We start from the raw sequence: 19,809 nt of genomic DNA, 5'->3' as shown, positions 1-19,809 counted from the left end.
CTTATCCCAGGCTTTACCCCTCACTCCCTCACAGCTAAGGATCCTCTGTGCTTATCCCAGGATGTACCCCTTGCACCCCCTCAGCTAAGGATCCTCTGTGCTTATCCCAGGATGTACCCCTTGCACCCCCTCAGCTAAGGAGCCTCTGTGTTTTCGTGAATTCTGTTTCAGTATGCCGGTTGATTAAATGGGTGAAGATAGCAGTGATGTCAGCATCGTTTAAACTATTCTGCCCTTGCTCAGTGACCCATGCTGCATTCATCGCAGGATGCTGAGGCACAGTCACATGATCACATCTCACTTATTTTATAATATAGTACAATGCACACCCTGGTCATGTCTTTTTAGTTAGCTCACAACAGTGTCTAAAGTTAGGCATATTAAAGCATTCATAAAATAAGAACAGAGAACGAGGAAGAAGAAATACAAGCTTTTGATTTTAGTAAATATTCAGGTCACTGCTGGTCTAAATGAGCCCATAACTAGAGTAAGATGCTGCTGCTGCTTGAAAGCCTGGTCATTAGTCAGCTGTCCCCACAGGGTGACACCTGCATTCCTCATGGGCCTGTGTCCAGGAGCTCCCTAAAGCCTGAGGTGACCGGGAAGCACTCACGTCTTCCATTATACCCGAACCTTGGGAGAATTGTGACTTGCTCAGTTCTTAGCTGCCGCACACTGGGATGTTGTAAATCCTACATACTCAGCTTTATCATCCTAGAAAAGGAAGGGGACCTGCAGTCTTGGTTGTTGCAGACATGTTACTCCCAGCCCTACTAATGCCAGAGACACTACATCCCCAGCTCTGGTACTCTATACACATTACAGGGCCCAGTAAAACCATACGCTGCACCTTGGATATTTTAAACCCCGTCACTCTGGGACATGATGGGCAATGCTACTCTGAGCTCGGTCACCCTCAGTCTCCACCTTCCATGATGCAGGTTAATGTCCCAGTGCTGCAGTCCCAGTGCTGTCAAGCTCCTAGTTCCAGGTGCACCAGACCCCTGTACTTCCAGCTCCATTCATCATGGGACACAAAGCAACCCCCCCCATATTACAGTCTCTTGCTCTTGGCAGGATTCCTCCAGAGGAAAACATGACTAACACTTCATCGTCTCAGTTTACAAAATGTGCATCTGCTGCCTGGTGGTTTCTGCATCAGCACCAGCTACAGTTAAGAGTTACCACTCCCTTAGCAATAAACAGGCAAAACATCCAGCCCACCCCCCCCCTTCCCCCCTCAGAAGAGACACAAAATACACCACGCCGCTACTCTAAAGCTGCTCTCCTGCCTCTCTGATGTAGCCAGGGCCTCCAGGCCCCCGATTCTGTCCCTGCTGAGGGCTTCCCCTCCCTGGGAAGAGAAGAGGCCTTGGCTCTAGGACTAATAGGATTGCAGAGACAACACATTAACACTGACAGCTTGCAATCCCAGGCCACGAGGAACACACAGAGGAACTGGCATCAGACACTTTAAAAAAAAAAAAAAATCTGTCTCTCCCCCTCATTCCCTGGATGTCAGCTCCTCCTCCTCCTCCTCCTGTGCCACCACTTCCTCCGCTGCTTGCTGCTTTGACTGCTCCGGGGGGGACAGGGAAGGAGCAAAGGAGGAGCTTTGAGCCCAGGCCGTGGGCCCTGCCAGTCCCAGCTCTTCGTCCATTTGCTCCAGCTCCGTCTGATCTAGCAATTCAAAGTCACCAGCTTCCTCCTCCTCCTCCTCCTCCTCCGCTCTCATTGCCTCAGTCTGCGCCAGCTCTTCCTGGAAGTCCACGCTCCCTTGGGGTTCGCCGGGCAAGAACTCAGAGATGGAGGGCCCCTCGCTGGCCTCTGAGGAGCGCAGGAGGGCAGAGAGGGTGTTCCGTACCACGGTGGTGATGGCCGTGGTGACCAGCTCCTCGCTCAGCGCCTCGATGGCCATGCCCAGGCTGGGGGTGGCGCCGCTCGGAGACTGTCCGTTAAAATGTGTATTTACAAAGTGGAGAGGAGAGGCCAGTGTCTGGATGGTGAGGCCAGAGTCCGTGGCCTGAGGGCCTTGCACATCCAGGGGAACCGCAAAGGCTTCATGCTGGATCCCTGGCTCCTGCTCTCTGGCCTGGTACTCTTCCACCGAAGGGAAGGAAGCCATATCCTTAGAGAAGCATTCCTCAGGCTCACTGTGCATGCTCTGCTGGTCCAGATCTGCAAGACAGGGACACAAAGACCTGTTACAGGGGTCCCCGAGGGAATAACGGGAGCACAGGGACCTGAAACAGGGGTCCCCGAGGGAATAACGGGGGCACTGCAGGGACCTGATACAGGGGTCCCCGAGGGAATAACGGGGGCACAGGGACCTGATACAGGGGTCCCCGAGGGAATAACGGGGGCACTGCAGGGACCTGATACAGGGGTCCCCGAGGGAATAACGGGGGCACTGCAGGGACCTGAAACAGGGGTCCCCGAGGGAATAACGGGGGCACTGCAGGGACCTGATACAGGGGTCCCCGAGGAATAACGGGAGCACAGGGACCTGAAACAGGGGTCCCCGAGGGAATAACGGGGGCACTGCAGGGACCTGATACAGGGGTCCCCGAGGGAATAACGGGGGCACTGCAGGGACCTGATACAGGGGTCCCCGAGGGAATAACGGGAGCACAGGGACCTGAAACAGGGGTCCCCGAGGGAATAACGGGGGGCACTGCAGGGACCTGATACAGGGGTCCCCGAGGGAATAACGGGGGCACTGCAGGGACCTGATACAGGGGTCCCCGAGGGAATAACGGGGGCACTGCAGGGACCTGATACAGGGGTCCCCGAGGGAATAACGGGGGCACTGCAGGGACCTGTTACAGGGGTCCCCGAGGGAATAACGGGGGCAGAGGGACCTGATACAGGGGTCCCCGAGGGAATAACAGGGGCAGAGGGACCTGATACAGGGGTCCCCGAGGGAATAACGGGAGCACAGGGACCTGAAACAGGGGTCCCCGAGGGAATAACGGGGGCACTGCAGGGACCTGATACAGGGGTCCCAAAGGGAATAACGGGGGCACTGCAGGGACCTGTTACAGGGGTCCCCGAGGGAATAACGGGAGCACAGGGACCTGAAACAGGGGTCCCCGAGGGAATAACGGGGGCACTGCAGGGACCTGATACAGGGGTCCCCGAGGGAATAACGGGGGCACTGCAGGGACCTGATACAGGGGTCCCCGAGGGAATAACGGGGGCACTGCAGGGACCTGATACAGGGGTCCCCGAGGGAATAACGGGGGCACTGCAGGGACCTGTTACAGGGGTCCCCGAGGGAATAACGGGGGCAGAGGGACCTGATACAGGGGTCCCCGAGGGAATAACAGGGGCAGAGGGACCTGATACAGGGGTCCCCGAGGGAATAACGGGAGCACAGGGACCTGAAACAGGGGTCCCCGAGGTAATAACGGGGGCACAGGGACCTGATACAGGGGTCCCCGAGGGAATAACGGGAGCACTGCAGGGACCTGAAACAGGGGTCCCCCGAGGGAATAACGGGGGCACAGGGACCTGATACAGGGGTCCCCGAGGGAATAACGGGGGCACAGGGACCTGATACAGGGGTCCCCGAGGGAATAACGGGGGCACAGGGACCTGATACAGGGGTCCCCGAGGGAATAACGGGGGCACTGCAGGGACCTGATACAGGGGTCCCCGAGGGAATAACGGGGGCACTGCAGGGACCTGATACAGGGGTCCCCGAGGGAATAACGGGGGCACAGGGACCTGAAACAGGGGTCCCCGAGGGAATAACGGGGGCACAGGGACCTGATACAGGGGTCCCCGAGGGAATAACGGGGGCACAGGGACCTGATACAGGGGTCCCTGAGGGAATAACGGGGGCACAGGGACCTGATACAGGGGTCCCCCGAGGGAATAACGGGGGCACAGGGACCTGAAACAGGGGTCCCCCGAGGGAATAACGGGGGCACAGGGACCTGATACAGGGGTCCCCCGAGGGAATAACGTGGGCACAGAGACCTGATACAGGGGTCCCCGAGGGAATAACGGGGGCACAGGGACCTGATACAGGGGTCCCGAGGGAATAACGGGGGCACAGGGACCTGAAACAGGGGTCCCCCGAGGGAATAACGTGGGCACAGAGACCTGAGACAGGGGTCCCCGAGGGAATAACGGGGGCACAGGGACCTGATACAGAGGTCCCGAGGGAATAACGGGGGCACTGCAGGGACCTGTTACAGGGGTCCCCGAGGGAATAACGGGGGCACAGGGACCTGAAACAGGGGTCCCCGAGGGAATAACGGGGGCACTGCAGGGACCTGATACAGGGGTCCCCGAGGGAATAACGGGGGCACTGCAGGGACCTGTTACAGGGGTCCCCGAGGGAATAACGGGGGCACAAGGACCTGATACAGGGGTCCCCGAGGGAATAACAGGGGCAGAGGGACCTGATACAGGGGTCCCGAGGGAATAACGGGGGCACAGGGACCTGAAACAGGGGTCCCCCGAGGGAATAACGTGGGCACAGAGACCTGAGACAGGGGTCCCCGAGGGAATAACGGGGGCACAGGGACCTGATACAGAGGTCCCGAGGGAATAACGGGGGCACTGCAGGGACCTGATACAGGGGTCCCGAGGGAATAACGGGGGCACAGGGACCTGAAACAGGGGTCCCCCGAGGGAATAACGGGGGCACTGCAGGGACCTGATACAGGGGTCCCCGAGGGAATAACGGGGGCACTGCAGGGACCTGTTACAGGGGTCCCCGAGGGAATAACGGGGGCACAAGGACCTGATACAGGGGTCCCCGAGGGAATAACAGGGGCAGAGGGACCTGATACAGGGGTCCCGAGGGAATAACGGGGGCACAGGGACCTGAAACAGGGGTCCCCCGAGGGAATAACGGGGGCACAGGGACCTGATACAGGGGTCCCCCGAGGGAATAACGGGGGCACAGGGACCTGATACAGGGGTCCCCGGGGGAATAACGTAGGCACAGAGACCTGATACAGGGGTCCCCGAGGGAATAACGGGGGCACAGGGACCTGATACAGGGGTCCCGAGGGAATAACGGGGGCAGAGTACCACATCACGGGGGTCGCAGGGGAAATGATAGAGACAGCAAAAGCCACAATAAGGCAGGCATGGGGGAGGAGGCACAAAGTGAGAACAATCAGATGCACGATACAGGGGCTTATGAAGGAGGGAGGAATAATGGGGACAATAAGAGCCAGGTTACAGGAGATCTTGCAGGGAGGCTGGCATGATGGTGGTAATGAGAAGCACATTACAGGGGGATCATGGAGGAGGGGGAATACCAGGAGCCAAGGGGGGGGGGGGGGGGAATAATGGAGTCAGTGAGAGCCTTCTTATGGCGGTGGTAAGGAGGGAGGGAGAAATGGGAATACAGCTTTCCACATTACAGGGGATCTGGGGGAGAGGGGGGGGGGAAATATGTTACAGGAACATTACAGGGTGGGGGGGATGCTGATAGTGTGCACCACATTACAGAGGGGGAGGGCACAATGGGAAGAGAGGAATTAATAGGAGCAGAGGATGCCACATTACAGAGAGCGATGGCAGGGAGAAGGAGGGCACAATGGGAAGAGAGGAATTAATAGGAGCAGAGGATGCCACATTACAGAGAGTGACGGCAGGGAGGAGGAGGGCACAATGGGAAGAGGAATTAATAGGAGCAAAGGATGTCACATTACAGAGAGTGACGGCAGGGAGAAGGAGGGCACAATGGGAAGAGAGGAATTAATAGGAGCAGAGGATGTCACATTACAGAGAGTGACGGCAGGGAGGAGGAGGGCACAATGGGAAGAGGAATTAATAGGAGCAGAGGATGTCACATTACAGAGAGTGACGGCAGGGAGAAGGAGGGCACAATGGGAAGAGAGGAATTAATAGGAGCAGAGGATGCCACATTACAGAGAGCGATGGCAGGGAGAAGGAGGGCACAATGGGAAGAGAGGAATTAATAGGAGCAGAGGATGCCACATTACAGAGAGTGACGGCAGGGAGGAGGAGGGCACAATGGGAAGAGGAATTAATAGGAGCAGAGGATGTCACATTACAGAGAGTGACGGCAGGGAGAAGGAGGGCACAATGGGAAGAGAGGAATTAATAGGAGCAGAGGATGCCACATTACAGAGGGGGAGGGCACAATGGGAAGAGAGGAATTAACAGGAGCAGAGGATGCCACATTACAGAGAGCGATGGCAGGGAGAAGGAGGGCACAATGGGAAGAGAGGAATTAATAGGAGCAGAGGATGTCACATTACAGAGAGTGACGGCAGGGAGGAGGAGGGCACAATGGGAAGAGGAATTAATAGGAGCAGAGGATGTCACATTACAGAGAGTGACGGCAGGGAGAAGGAGGGCACAATGGGAAGAGAGGAATTAATAGGAGCAGAGGATGTCACATTACAGAGAGTGACGGCAGGGAGAAGGGAGGGCACAATGGGAAGAGAGGAATTAATAGGAGCAGAGGATGTCACATTACAGAGAGTGACGGCAGGGAGAAGGAGGGCACAATGGGAAGAGAGGAATTAATAGGAGCAGAGGATGTCACGTTACAGAGAGTGATGGCAGGGAGAAGGGAGAGCACAATGGGAAGAGAGGAATTAATACGAGCAGAGGATGTCACGTTACAGAGAGTGACGGCAGGGAGAAGAAGGGCAGAATGGGAAGAGAGGAATTAATAGGAGCAGAGGATGTCACATTACAGAGAGTGACGGCAGGGAGAAGGAGAGCACAACGGGAAGAGAGGAATTAATAGGAGCAGAGGATGTCACATTACAGAGGGTGACGGCAGGGAGAAGGAGGGCACAATGGGAAGAGAGGAATTAATAGGAGCAGAGGATGTCACATTACAGAGAGTGACGGCAGGGAGAAGGGAGGGCACAATGGGAAGAGAGGAATTAATAGGAGCAGAGGATGTCACATTACAGAGAGTGACGGCAGGGAGAAGGGAGGGCACAATGGGAAGAGAGGAATTAATAGGAGCAGAGGATGTCACATTACAGAGAGTGACGGCAGGGAGAAGGGAGAGCACAATGGGAAGAGAGGAATTAATAGGAGCAGAGGATGTCACATTACAGAGAGTGACGGCAGGGAGAAGGGAGAGCACAATGGGAAGAGAGGAATTAATAGGAGCAGAGGATGTCACATTACAGAGAGTGACGGCAGGGAGAAGGGAGAGCCACAATGGGAAGAGAGGAATTAATAGGAGCAGAGGATGTCACATTACAGAGAGTGACGGCAGGGAGAAGGGAGAGCACAATGGGAAGAGAGGAATTAATAGGAGCAGAGGATGTCACATTACAGAGAGCGACGGCAGGGAGAAGGGAGGGCACAATGGGAAGAGAGGAATTAATAGGAGCAGAGGATGTCACATTACAGAGAGCGACGGCAGGGAGAAGGGAGGGCACAATGGGAAGAGAGGAATTAATAGGAGCAGAGGATGTCACATTACAGAGAGTGACGGCAGGGAGAAGGGAGAGCACAATGGGAAGAGAGGAATTAATAGGAGCAGAGGATGTCACATTACAGAGAGTGACGGCAGGGAGAAGGGGGGCACAATGGGAAGAGAGGAATTAATAGGAGCAGAGGATGTCACATTACAGAGTGACGGCAGGGAGAAGGAGGGCAGAATGGGAAGAGAGGAATTAATAGGAGCAGAGGATGTCACATTACAGAGAGTGAGGGCAGGGAGAAGGAGGGCACAATGGGAAGAGAGGAATTAATAGGAGCAGAGGATGTCACATTACAGAGAGTGACGGCAGGGAGAAGGAGAGCACAATGGGAAGAGGAATTAATAGGAGCAGAGGATGTCACATTACAGAGAGTGACGGCAGGGAGAAGGAGGGCACAATGGGAAGAGAGGAATTAATAGGAGCAGAGGATGTCACATTACAGAGAGTGACGGCAGGGAAAAGGAGGGCACAATGGGAAGAGAGGAATTAATAGGAGCAGAGGATGTCACATTACAGAGAGTGACGGCAGGGAGAAGGAGGGCACAATGGGAAGAGAGGAATTAATAGGAGCAGAGGATGTCACATTACAGAGAGTGACGGCAGGGAGAAGGGAGGGCACAATGGGAAGAGAGGAATTAATAGGAGCAGAGGATGTCACATTACAGAGAGTGACGGCAGGGAGAAGGGAGGGCACAATGGGAAGAGGAATTAATAGGAGCAGAGGATGTCACATTACAGAGAGTGACGGCAGGGAGAAGGAGGGCACAATGGGAAGAGAGGAATTAATAGGAGCAGAGGATGTCACATTACAGAGTGACGGCAGGGAGAAGGGAGGGCACAATGGGAAGAGAGGAATTAATAGGAGCAGAGGATGTCACATTACAGAGAGTGACGGTAGGGAGAAGGAGGGCACAATGGGAAGAGAGGAATTAATAGGAGCAGAGGATGTCACATTACAGAGAGCGACGGCAGGGAGAAGGAGGGCACAATGGGAAGAGAGGAATTAATAGGAGCAGAGGATGTCACGTTACAGAGAGTGACGGCAGGGAGAAGGAGAGCACAATGGGAAGAGAGGAATTAATAGGAGCAGAGGATGTCACATTACAGAGGGTGACGGCAGGGAGAAGGAGGGCACAATGGGAAGAGAGGAATTAATAGGAGCAGAGGATGTCACATTACAGAGAGCGATGGCAGGGAGAAGGAGGGCACAATGGGAAGAGAGGAATTAATAGGAGCAGAGGATGTCACGTTACAGAGAGTGACGGCAGGGAGAAGGAGAGCACAATGGGAAGAGAGGAATTAATAGGAGCAGAGGATGTCACATTACAGAGGGTGACGGCAGGGAGAAGGAGGGCACAATGGGAAGAGAGGAATTAATAGGAGCAGAGGATGTCACATTACAGAGAGCGATGGCAGGGAGAAGGAGGGCACAATGGGAAGAGAGGAATTAATAGGAGCAGAGGATGTCACATTACAGAGAGTGACGGCAGGGAGAAGGAGGGCAGAATGGGAAGAGAGGAATTAATAGGAGCAGAGGATGTCACATTACAGAGGGTGACGGCAGGGAGAAGGAGGGCACAATGGGAAGAGAGGAATTAATAGGAGCAGAGGATGTCACATTACAGAGAGTGACGGCAGGGAGAAGGGAGAGCACAATGGGAAGAGAGGAATTAATAGGAGCAGAGGATGTCACATTACAGAGAGTGACGGCAGGGAGAAGGGAGAGCACAATGGGAAGAGAGGAATTAATAGGAGCAGAGGATGTCACATTACAGAGGGTCATGGGGTGGTGGAAATCATTGAAAAGGCCGTCTTGAGGGAGTAACAGGGACAAGGAAGAATCAGGTTACATGAGGAACAGTGAGATACCCATTACAGATCCATTAAGGATTTAAGTTAACTCTTTATTACCCAGAATGTCACAGTAACATATTTCCGTCTCCCGAGTACCCATGCACACCCCCTAGGGAGGGGAAGAGAGTGGAGAGCACAGTTTAATACAGCTCAGGGACTGTGACACCATGGGCCTTGGTTGCCATTCAGGAGTTTTCACAGCTTCTGCCAGGGCTGAAGCTGAGGAGGGGGAGGCAGGGTGTGGGACCCAGGATCCTCCCTCCCACTGGGAGGATCGCTCCACATTTGTTCCTGAACCTGAAGCAGTGGTCTCCTTCCTGAAAGTCTCCCCTCCATCCCCTGCACACAGGAGGGCCCCAAACACCAGAAGGCATGAGGAAAAGCCTGGACTGCATGCCAGAGATCGTTTCCATGCTATTCAGACGAACTAGGAGTCAGGAACTCAGAACCAACACCAGAAAATACTTCTTCACAGAGAGGGTGCTGGATGCCTAGAATGCCCTTCCAGATTCGGAATCAGACATCAAACAATGAGGCCAAGGCTTTTATGGTATGGGAAACAAATAAGCCTCGGGGGAAGGAAAATTGGTTCTTACCTGCTCCTTTTTGTTCCTCTAGTACCACAGATCAGCCCAGACTCCTGGATTTTGCCTCCCTGCCAGCAGATGGAGACAGAGAAAGTTTTGCAGACACTGCCACATAACCTGCTGTGCCACCTGCAGTCCCTCAGTATTGATAAGTACCCAAGCCAAGATACCAACGAATACAACCGCAAATAACATACTCATAACCCACCGAATGAGCAGTAGGAAGTGGAAACTTATAATGGATAAATCTTTCCAACCTTAAAAACGTGAGGAACTAATCAAAACCTGTTCCATTCTTCAGACTAATTACAATAACAGAGCGAGCGGTCTCTCCAATTCTCCCCACATCAATTAGGCGGGACTCTGGACTGATCTGTGGCATTACAAGAATGAAAATTAGCAGATAAGAACCAATTTTCCTTTCCCTGTACGTACCCGGATCAGTTCAGACTCCTGGGATGTACCCAAGCTTCCCTAAACAGGGTGGGACTGCGAGAGTCCCGTTCAAAGTACACTTTCACCAAATCCCATGGCCTCTGGGGCCTGGACATCCAAACAATAATGCCTGGCGAAAGTGTGCAATGATTTCCAAGTAGTCACCCAACAAATCTCTTGTGGTGATACCTGTTGACATTCGGCCTAGGAAGTCGCCTGAGAACGAGTAGAGTGAGCGCTTAGCCCCTCAGGGATAGGCCGATCCTGACAGATGTAGGCCAAACCTATAGCTTCCTTTATTCACTGCGCTATGGTGAATTTTGAAGCTTTATGACCCTTTTTTGCACCACTCCATAGCACAAAAAGATGGTCCGATAACTGGAAGCTATTAGTGACCTTAAGGTACCACGTCGCCTACTTTACAACCAAGAATCACAACTCTCTCTCTTGGAAAGGGCGGAAGCTCTACCAAGGGACTTAAGTGGAACGATGACACCACCTTCAGAACGAAGGAAGGAACCACCTGCAACGAGACTCCAGAATGCATAATTCTCAAAAAAGGATCCTTACATGACAAAGCCCGAAGCTCCAAGATCCTAGCGGAACACATTGCCACCAAGAAAATCACCTTTAAGGTGAGATCTTTCATAGTTGCCCTTCTAAGATTCTCAAACGGACCTGCACACATACCCTTAAGGATCAAGTTAAGGCTCCGAGACGGACACAACTTCCAAACCGGAGGAAGCAAATGTTTTGTCCGTCTCCCCCCCCCCCCCCCCCTGAGAAAACGCACTACATCCGGATGTGCAGTTGGAGCCACTCCCTGCATTTTGCCTTGAAGACAGCCCAAAGCTGTCACCTGAACTCTGAGGGAGTTAAAAGGCCAAAATGTGTGCTTAAGATGCCTTCTGGTGTTACCGGATGAAGAATGAGCAAGTGAATAGTTTGTGGGTAACCAAGGTATCATGATCAGACCACTTTTTAATTTTATTTCATTTAAAATGTGTCAAAGATGAGGTGACCTTGTGTTGGGCATGGACAACAAAAGAGGGCTTATTGATACATTACATTTTTGGATAGCTAGAAACATTGCTGAGGGCTGTACTTTGCTACACCGTACAACATAAGTAATTCATGGGACTTGTCCATTATTCAAGCTCTCAAGGTAATTGCCCCTTTGAGAACTGAGGTAATAAGGCTCCATTGTTTTCTGCTGAGATTCAAGAAGTAAAGCGAAGTGTAAGGTGACTTGAACATAGGTTGCGAAAAAATTAATCTCAACAGAACAAGGATGCCTACTCACCTTCTTAAAACGTTATGGAAGGGTAATCTTACAGCTAAAAGGAACTACTTTTCTAATAAGAGTTATTTAGTGATTAATTATCCCCAAGGTCTTTTTGCTATTATGAAATTAATAGGGCCCCTGGAAACTAACTCTTCTAACATGGATACTGACTTGAGGAGCTGGCTATAAAATTAGCTCAAGTTGCTAAATTACAGGTCTCCATACATGAATCTATTCCATACGAGTGCTTTTGGGATATCCACATACAATATGTCTTTAACCATTTATTGTAACTGAACCTTTTGTGGCACCTGTTAGAATGGACTATAGTACACATCCACCTACATTAATTTATGTGCCTACTTGTAAACCATTGCGATGGTTATATTACTTAGCGACAGTATAGAAAAGATTTTAAATAAATAAATATGCATGCACTGCCTCCACTGTGCGCATATCAAATTCCATGTGGATATCCTGAAAACTAGGCCTGTTTGTGGCTCTTGAGGACCAGAGTTGGCCATCACCGGGATAGGGCATTCAAATGGTTTCAAGGATAGAAGTGATAGATTTAGTAGATCAGATGAACACAGTTTTTTCCCCTGGCTCTTTTGAAAGTGGGGCATGAGTTCTATAGCTCCGTCCTTCGGCAAGGCGGAGAGCTCTAATTCGAGAAGTTTCTGATGTCCTGACAGGTCCCACACATGGGTGGTGGCAGAGAATCCGCCAGGACCATCCTGAAATTCAGGCAGTAACTGCATTGTACGATGACAAGAACCCAGCAGTCGGTAATAATAGGGGGCCAGCAGTCTGCGAATACGCATAGCCAGCTCCCGACCGGTGGGCAGGGGTCTGTGGGCACCGCAAGCTGGCATCCACTCTGTTGCCACCAGCCAAAAGCCCACAGCGGGGCTAGTCTGGGATGCGGGTTGTGGTCTGGGGGCACACTATTGGCGAGACCAGCCCCTGACTGCAGTGCGTGGGATCCTGGTATGAGAAGCCGGAGAGTAGTATCTCCTCTGGCGATAGAAGGACTTGTGAGGTCCTTGATGTAGGGACCTACGCACATTCTCTGAAATGCTCCCTGTTCCACGTGCAGGTCCCCAGATGCAGGCAGAGCTCCAGAGTTTCAATGCGTGGATGAGACTATGGTGCAGGGAAGAGGGATTCAGCTTTGTAAGGAACTGGGGAAACTTTTGGGGAAAGGGGAGACTTTTCCGAAAGGATGGGCTCCACAGTAACCAGCGTGGAACCAAGCTGCTGGCACTAACTTTCAAAGAGGAGATAGAGCAGCTTTTAAACTAGAACAAGGGGGAAAGCAGACAGTCACTCAGCAGTGCATGGTTCGGAGAAATGTATCCTTGAAGGATACTAATGAAACAGGAGAGTTAGAGGATCCCAACAGAGAGGTTCCATCAAAAGCAAACATAGTTCATATGCCTATATGTAAAAAATCACCAAAGCTAATGATTTCCGAATTATCCCAAACAACTGAAAAGCAGGTTGTTAATACAAACAAAAAACACACTTTGAAATGTCTGTATGCTAATGCCAGAAGTCTAAGAAGTAAGTCTAAGAAGTAAGATTGGCATCACAGAGACTTGGTGGAAGGAGGATAACCAATGGGACAGTGCTATATCAGGGTACAAATTATATCGCAATGATAGGGAGGATCAACCAGGTGGGGGTGTGGCACTTTATGTCCGGGAGGGTATAGAGTCCAACAGGATAAAGATCATACAAGAGACTAAATGCTCAGTAGAATCTATATGGGTAGAAATCCCATGTGTGTTGGGTAAGAGTATAGTGATAGGTGTATACTACCATCCACCTGGCCAAAATGATAAGACAGACATTGAAATTCTAAGAGAAATCAGGGAAGTGAACCAACTTGGCAGTGCAATAATAATGGGAGATTTCAATTACCCCAATCTTGACTGGGTAAATGTAACATCAGGACTTGCTAGAGACATAAAGTTCCTGGATGAAATAAATGATTGCTTCATGGAGCAATTGGTTCAGGAACCAACAAGAGAGGGAGCTATTTTAGATTTAATTCTTAGTGGAACACAGGATTTGGTGAGAGAGGTATCGGTGGTGGGGCCACTTGGCAACAGTGATCATAACATGATCAAATTTAAACTAATAACTGGAAGGGGGACAATAAGTAAATCTTCAGCTCTTACACTAAACTTTCAAAAGGGAAACTTTGATAAAATGAGGAAAATAGAAAAAAACTGAAAGGTGCAGCTGCAAAGGTTAAAAGTGTTCAACAGGCTTGGACATTGTTTAAAAATACAATCCTAGAGGCGCAGTCCATATGTATTCCACACATTAAGAAAGGTGGAAGGAAGGCAAAAAGATTACCGTCCTGATTAAATGGTGATGTGAATGAGGCTATTTTAGCCAAAAAAACATCCTTCAAAAATTGGAAGAAGGATCCATCTGAAGAAAATAAGATAAAGCATAAGCAACATCCATTGACCTTGGACTGCCTGGGACTGAGACTGCTCCCCAACTAGAAAGACTGGCATTGGTAGTCACCACCACCCACTGAGGAACTTCCAAGTCTACTCCATGGCTCAAGTGGCGGCGAGAAAACCACCAGAACAGACTGGACCTTGCTGATTTGGTAAACGTTAGGGGGAGATGGAACTTTTCTGATCCTGGATCCCAGCGAGATAGTAATGCTTGTTGCAGAGGATGCATATGAGCAAATGTCCAGGGAACGAGTTCCAAGGTAGACACCATGGAGCCAAGAACCTGTAAGTAGACCCACATTCTGGGCACAGGGGCCTGTAAAAGACTCTACACACCTGGGACTGCAGCTTGAGCATGCCGTTCTGTGAGAAACACCTTCCTTGCTCAGGTATCAAAACACGCTCCCAGAAATTCCAATACTTGGGAGGGGAGCAGCTGGATCTTGGATAAGGTCACTATCCAACCCAGTGACTGCAAGCGGCGCATTACTACCTCCACCACCTGCTTGCACAGGACTTCCAACTTTGCTTGAATCAGCCAGTCGCCCGGGTATGGGTGAACAAGCACGCCCTCCTTCCTGAGGGCTGCTGCCACCACCATCATCACCTTGGTGAAGGTCCGGGGAGCTGTTGCCAAGCTGAAGAGAAGGGCGCAAAATTGAAAATGCTCCCCCAGCACCATAAACCGGAGATACCTTTGATGGTCCAGATAGATCCCGATATGCAGATATGCCTCAGTCAGGTCCAGGGATGCCAAAACTTCTCCTCTTTGAACCACCGCGATGACAGAACACAAAGTCTCCATTCGAAAACGAGGAATGAGTGCAAGATTCACTTTCTTTAGGTCCAATATGGGGCGAAACACCCCGTCCTTTTTTTGACACTACAAAATATATGGAGTAACGACCTGTACTTTGCTCCTGTGGAGGTACCGGAACTATAGCCCCCAGCTGGACGCAGCCAAACGAGAGTCTGAAGCACGACTTGCTTCTTTTCCGCGGCAGGCATAGGGAGTCACCATGAAGAGGCTTCGCGGTGGACAATCCAATTCTAAAGCGTAAGCGTGTTTATCACGCTTAGAACCCACCAGTCTGATGTGATCTAGGCCCACGCCTCATCAAACTGAGAAAGACGACCCCTATCACTGGGACAGAGGAGTGGGCCAGCCTCGCTTCATTGTGAGGGCTTAGCTTCGCCAGAACCCTGGCTGGAGCCATCCATGCCCGGCCTGCAGACCCGGCCTGCCGCTGACTAGTCGTCTGAGCTCTGCCTGAAGTGCCTTTGCCCCAGAAAGTGGGAGAGAGATGGAAAGAATCCCTTGGGGCTTGTCCGGCAATTTGTGAACCTTATTCTCTCCCAAATGCTTGATCAGCTGATCCAAGTCTTCACCTAAAAGAAGCTTGCCCTTGAATGGCAATGCCCTGAGCTGAGCTTTTGAGGAACATCCGCAGACCAGTTGCACAACCAAAGAAGCCTCCTGGCGGAAACCGCGGAAACCACTGAACGGGACAAAGTACGAATGAGGTCTTAAAAGGAGTCAGCGCCATAAGCAACCGCAGCTTCCAGATGCTCTGCCTGCTGAGACTCTGGGGGTGACATATCCACACATTTTTGTAACTGCTGCACCCACCGCAGAGAAGTCTGAAGTATAAAACTGCTGCAGATGGCTGCCCGAATGCCCAATGTGGACACCTCAAAAAACCTTTTAGGATGCAGCTCTAGTTTTTTATTTTGCGCATCCTTCACAACGGCGGCCCCTGCCACCGGGATGGTCGTCCTTTTTGTGACCGCCGAAATGGAGGCATCCACCTTCGGAACCTGGAGCAACTCCGTGTCCTTGGGCAGCAATCGCCATGCTCTCAGTTTCAAGCACTGAAGGAGACCAATTGATGCTCAAAGCCTTGCCCCTTGAAAGCCAATGAATCCTTATAGACCTTCCAGTGGGAGAAGCAGGAAGGCTCCCTGCTCTTGTGCCTCTTCCCATGCTTCGGTTCTGAAGATGCCTTCAGACCCTGAAGGAGCATCAGACTTGGAGCTGGATCTGAAGATGTCCATTAACTTAAGCTTTTGAAATCTGATGGCCAAAGACAAGCAGACGTTACAGTCGGGGACGTCGTGGCCTAGACCCAAGCAGCGAATTCTTAGACAACTTGTGGATGCAGTCGAGGCTCACTTGAAGCCGTTTGCTTGCTGCTTGGCCACTGAGGAAAACAGAGCCTGAAAACAAAACTGTAGCAGAAAGAAAGGGGCAAATTACAGCTGTACAAGGTAATACCTTAAAGTGAAGAAAAAATGCTCTGGGCCTTCACATTTCAATGAAAACTACTAATAAATGTGCTGAAAAAAACCTAACTTGAAAATATAAGGAAAAAGAAGAAATGGATCAGTGATACCCGAGGCAATTACAATTTGCCTATAGGTAGGAAGACAAGAGAAACGCATCATGGATACGCAATGACTGATGGGCTAAGTGAGATGACAGCTGCGCAGAAGCCGTGTACACAAGCAGAGAAGCCTTCCAGACTCCGTGCATCAGTGCCATCCAATGTCATCACCCACTGTATGGCTAATTCTAATCCTGCTTGTCCACAGAAAAATGTTGACCCAGAGATGTAAGCTGGTCACCAGATTTGGGGTGGGGAAGGAATTTCTTTTTACTATTGTATTATTGGCTAGAGTGTTTCCTTGCCTCCCCTAGACTATGTTGCAAGAGCTGTTAGGTGGGACCCGGTGGTCTTCTGGGCTCCTTTCAGTCTCACCTATCCTGCAACTAGCTCAGCATGTCGGTCCACTCAAAGCTGCAGTTCCTTACCCTCTGCTGCCAGTCATGCAGAAGCACTGCTGCAGTGCGATGATCAGCGGCAGGCAGAATCGTCACACTAGTACGGACTGGATGGACCACTTGGGCTTTCGCTGCCATCATTACTATGTTAGAAGAAATGAGCTCAAAGGGGAGGCTGGGAACTACAGGAAAACAGACAAGTCTCCTTCCTTCAACAGAATAAACCCGAGGCAGGGGGAGGGTGCTGCCACCATGGCCCAATTTATTTGCAGGAGAGGGGCAGCGGGTCAAGCCTGCCCCGACTTGCTGGGTGGAGACGAGATATTTGATTTGTACTCTGCTTTTCAGGGATTTTAAAGCTGATTACATTCAGGTACTGCAGGTATTTTCCTGTTCTCAGAGGGCTCACAATCTAAGTTTGTACTTGAGCCAATGGAGGGTGAAGTGACTTGCCGAAGGTCACAAGCAGTGGTAGCTGGATTTGAACCCTGGTTTCCTGCCCACTGGCCCCAACCACTCAGCTACTCCTCTCGGATATGGATTTCACTAACTTCCTGTGTAGAGCTGCAGCAGGCCGCGGGCATGTCAACAAGTTCTCGCCATCTAACGGACCGGCACTAACTTTCTGGGCTGAAGCAAAGGGCACTTAGCCCACTGGCATTCATTTCCAGTCCTCGAGGGACGCAAGCAGGTCAGGTTTCCAGGACATCCCTAATGAATATGCATGAGATACATCTGCACCAGTTGAGGCAGTGTGCATGCAAATCTCTCATGCATATTCATTAAGGATATCCTAAAAACCTGACCAGTTTGCGATCCTCGAGGACTGGAAATAAACACCACTGACTCTGCCTAATCTAACCAGACAACTTCCATAATACTCCGTGTCCCCATCCTCCCCCACGTACCTTCAGACACGTCAGTCAGTTGTGGGGTTGTAGCCCGAGAAACTGAGAATCCTCCACTTTCCAGGATTGAGGCCTCTTCGTCTGAAAGCTCAGAATCAGTAATCGCCAGTGCAAGGGCTGTGGTCTTTGCATCCACCTGTTCACAGGAGCGGGTCAGATGAGTTAGTGTGTGTGCAGTGCGCATCACTCCCCAGCCAAAATATTGTCTAAAGAGCTCCAGAGAGCGGCCAGAAAAGGGGCACTCAGCTGACCCTGCATGGAGCCTCCCAACACTGAGACACTGGAGAGCACAAATTCAATCTTGTTGTAATAAACCTTCTCTCGCTCTCTAACACGATGACCTCGTAGCCAGCAGCCATCTGACAGCTTGGCCTTGCTCTCACTGTAATGAGCCATCTCTCTGTGGCTCAAGGGTACCCTGGTATCTGGGAGACCCCTACCATTGGTGAGACAGTGGAGAGCGCAAACTCAATCTCACTGTAATGAGCCATCGCTCTCTAACACGAGGACCCTGTACTCAGGAGACACCAGAAAGCTCAGCCTCGCTCTCTCTGTGGCACAAGGGTACCCTGGTACCTAGGAGACACCTAACAATGGTGATAAACTGGACAGCTTAGCCTCACTCTTGCAGTGATGAGCTGTCTCTCTCTGACGCACGAGGACCCAGTACCTAGGAGACACCTACCAACGGGGAAAAGGTAGACAGCTCGGCCTCACTCTCGCTGTCTGTCTCTGCCATCGGTTCGTCGCCTCCCTCTGGTTCTTTCTTCCCCTGTTTGTCTGTGAGAAGGAGAACAGAAAGACGTGTCAGAAGAGAGACTGCAGCCTCTGGCTGACCGAGGTACCCAGGTGAAGCTGAGCTGTGACAGCAGGGGCGTGAAAGCACCATACCCACTTCCAAAATGCGCACGGCATCTGCTAAGCCAAACAGTCCCATTCATCTTCCTTTGGGAACCAGCTCTGCCCGTCGCGGATGTCCCTGGATCTCAGAATCACTAAAGACACTCTCACAGTGTTTAACTCTGACTTTCAAACCCCATTTCTATTCAAACCAATTCCATGTATTGTATAGGAACTTGACTTTCTTTTCTAATTGCACCTGTTACTGTGCAATGAAAAGAAAATGACAAATTAATATATAGAGTGGGAAGGGAAAGAGTCCATGCACTGGGCCCATCAGGATGTGTGCGAGCACGCACCATGCACCATGCACAGCCCTGCAGCTGCAGGGAAGCCAATCTTTCTGTATCCTCTCTATCCTTCCCTTCTCCCTGGGACGCACTTTAGTGATATCCCTGGTGCAATCACTGCACTGACACTGGCTAAGTCCCAGACCTCTGATTATTGCCCAGACTGCACCAGCTCTTGCCCCCGAAATCAGCTTCAGCGTCATATTTTTCATTCCCTCACCTATGGGAATTCTCACGGCAGCGGGCGAGTCTGCTTCCAGATCAGATTCCCTCCAGCTGTTTGTAAAAACCGGTAGAGAACCTTTATTTTGTAATCTGAGGAGTGCACCTGTGGGGGCCTCTGCCTTTGTTCTGATGAAGGCCGAGCCGAGGCACTCTCCAGCGCTCACGTAAAGTGTCCTGAGAATGGGGACACTGGTGATGTCAGAGCCCCCCTCCCCCGGGGTGTGTATTCAGCCCCTCCTTACTCCTCTTCTCATGCTTGTGGTGCAGGGTCTCTTCCCCCTTCATGCTGTAATCCAGTTTCATCAGGATGGGCTCCAGGCCTGTGTACATTCTCTGGATCAGCTCATGGTACACCACCAGCGGCCACAGCAACACGCTCAGCACTGGGAAGACATCAGCCAAAAGACGTATATATATATATCAGAGAGACCCCCTCCCTCCTCTTACCGCTCCCAAAGGGGACCCCAGCGCCCACTGAGATCTGCCACAACAGACGACAAGGGGTAAAGAGCGACTGGCTCACCCACAGGAGAGGGACCCATCCCAGCTACCAGCCCGAACACCCGCAGGACAACGCTCCTGGTCACAGTCGGCTTTTGTGGCTCCCACAGTTTAAGT

At 51.4% G+C, this 19,809-nt stretch overlaps 1 protein-coding gene across 1 annotated transcript in view; it reads right to left on the bottom strand.

Moving 5' to 3' along the window:
• Window positions 1-282: 282 nt before the first annotated feature.
• RETREG2 (reticulophagy regulator family member 2) overlaps window positions 283-19,809 on the bottom strand; it is a 106,811-nt gene continuing 87,284 nt past the window's right edge. Inside the window, exons 6-9 of the mRNA XM_029605014.1 lie at window positions 19,434-19,574; window positions 18,462-18,556; window positions 17,777-17,912; window positions 283-2,178 (exon numbers count right to left, since the gene is read on the bottom strand). Of these exons, the coding sequence (XP_029460874.1) occupies window positions 1,505-2,178; window positions 17,777-17,912; window positions 18,462-18,556; window positions 19,434-19,574 (1,046 nt within the window). The 3' untranslated portion in view covers window positions 283-1,504. The remainder of the gene's footprint in view (window positions 2,179-17,776; window positions 17,913-18,461; window positions 18,557-19,433; window positions 19,575-19,809) is intronic.

Source organism: Rhinatrema bivittatum, chromosome 6, assembly GCF_901001135.1.
Source record: "Rhinatrema bivittatum chromosome 6, aRhiBiv1.1, whole genome shotgun sequence".
NCBI classification, from domain to species: Eukaryota; Metazoa; Chordata; class Amphibia; order Gymnophiona; family Rhinatrematidae; genus Rhinatrema; species Rhinatrema bivittatum.
Note: the sequence above shows the minus strand (reverse complement) of the source record. Positions and strands in the feature narration are given on the sequence as shown.